The sequence below is a fragment of the Poecilia reticulata genome, unplaced genomic scaffold (genome assembly GCF_000633615.1).
Source record: "Poecilia reticulata strain Guanapo unplaced genomic scaffold, Guppy_female_1.0+MT scaffold_196, whole genome shotgun sequence".
In the NCBI taxonomy this organism is placed as follows: Eukaryota; Metazoa; Chordata; class Actinopteri; order Cyprinodontiformes; family Poeciliidae; genus Poecilia; species Poecilia reticulata.
Genome location: NW_007615020.1, coordinates 182,591 through 184,412, shown reverse-complemented (window position 1 = coordinate 184,412; position 1,822 = coordinate 182,591). Strand labels below are relative to the sequence as shown.

Genomic DNA, 1,822 nt, shown 5'->3' with positions numbered 1-1,822 from the left:
CATGGCAGGCTGGAAAGTCAGCTGCGGCCCACAGCGACTGGACGTGCGCGCACCGCGCGGGTGGAGCGAGCGGAAACGGGTGGAAAAGGCGGAGCTCAGGCAGGAAGATGGCGGGGCTCTCAACATGCCGAAAGCCAGCCTATTTATAGGCGGACCAACAGCGCCACAAATTAACGTAATTAAATAACCAAAAAGGAATTATCCAAACTCCAAAATAGATTAACAAGAGGTCATTCAACTAAAGTCTATAAGAAAACAAGGAAAAGAAATAGACAAAAATGATAATGTGCCCGAAGCACATAACATCAAGTCATTTTATTATGAAGCATCACTATTATTTAAACAAATTTTTCATTTTGTTTGTAAAATACCAAAATTTCCACTGAACTTTATATTTTGGGCCTTCTAATTGTGTAATTTTCTTTAAGATATGAAATAATTGATAACTTGATCAGTTACTCAGTACTGATCAACTTTTTACCAAATGCTTCTTTACTCTTGTTTAATTTCTTATTCAGCTACTTTTTACTTGAGTAAAAACATGTTGTAGTGCTACTGTTATTCCTGGAGTATAAATTGTGGGTCCTCTGTCCACCTCTAAGGAACAGTAACCAAATGTTGAGGCACACGTTGACCAAAAACAGGCAAACTAAGGTGGGCAAGTTATGCATCCACAAAGAAATACTTAAATGAATAGTCATATTTACTTTATATGCATGTGGGCCACACTTGGCACACCTCAGGGATGTAACCAAGAGAGACAAAGGTTGTAGCACGAGTTCAGCTTTTATCCATTCTCCATTCTGTACCCTCACTAAAGGTCACTGTATTCAGGTTGTCTGTTTACAAAGGTAAAAAAACAAGGCGATCGATCGAAACCACTCCTACCTTTTTAATGTCATTTAATCAACCTGTTGGACCATTTTTTTGAACACGTTTTGTTGATTTTATCCTTAATAAGATACCCAGACCCAGGTTTGAACTGAGGCCGGGCCGTCCCAGCCCAACAGTGCAGGAGGGCATTCAGGCTCTATAACCATCACTGCTCTCAATAAACCCAATAACTATTTTACATTCCTGTTGTTATTTGCAGTTTTTCTAATTTTCTAATTTTTGCTGCTACTTACACAAATATCCACAATTCTGTACTGGGTCACTTTAAAATGCCCAGACAAATGCCACTTGGTCGGTCCCACAACCCCTTTCTGAAGCATGCACATGAAGATCATCGGGATAAAAATAAAAATGAGTAATTGATAAGCCAATACTAATGTTAATGGTGATATATCATGCATTTATATTTTTCAGCCACAACTCCTTTACACCAGTCATCAGTGGTAGTCCATCCTGTGGAACCCAATCTCAACAAGAAAACTGATGTAATTGATCTGACACTAGAAAGCTCCTCATCTTCTGATGATGATGATGATGATACAAGCACAACCCCCCCATCTAAGAGACAGTGCATTTACATCTCCAAGAATGAGGAAATTCATGCTAAAGGGTAAGCTGAATTTAAAGTGTGCTTTGATTAACATCAATAGATCTGTTAAAAAGATGCTGTATGTAAATCTTTACACATAGGTTATTCAGTATTCACAACCACCTTCAGCATGTTATGTTACTATTTGCACCAAAATATCTTTCATATATATATATATAAAATTCTCGCTCTTTCTCACACTCACACACACATATATCCTCTGAGCTCGGGTCCTCTACCAGAGGCCTGGGAGCTTGAGGTTCTCCTCCAGTATCTTGGCTGTGCCTAGAACTGCACATTCTGGACTGAGATGTCTGATGTTGTTCCTGGGATCTGTTT

At 39.1% G+C, this 1,822-nt stretch overlaps 1 protein-coding gene across 2 annotated transcripts in view; it reads left to right on the top strand.

Annotated features, from left to right (window-relative positions):
- pias2 (protein inhibitor of activated STAT, 2) overlaps positions 1–1,822 on the top strand; it is a 63,970-nt gene that overhangs the window by 40,319 nt on the left and 21,829 nt on the right. For both annotated transcript variants that reach the window (XM_008402246.2, XM_008402247.2), the window contains exon 11: positions 1,309–1,504. In XM_008402246.2, coding sequence (XP_008400468.1) covers positions 1,309–1,504 — 196 coding nt within the window. The remainder of the gene's footprint in view (positions 1–1,308; positions 1,505–1,822) is intronic.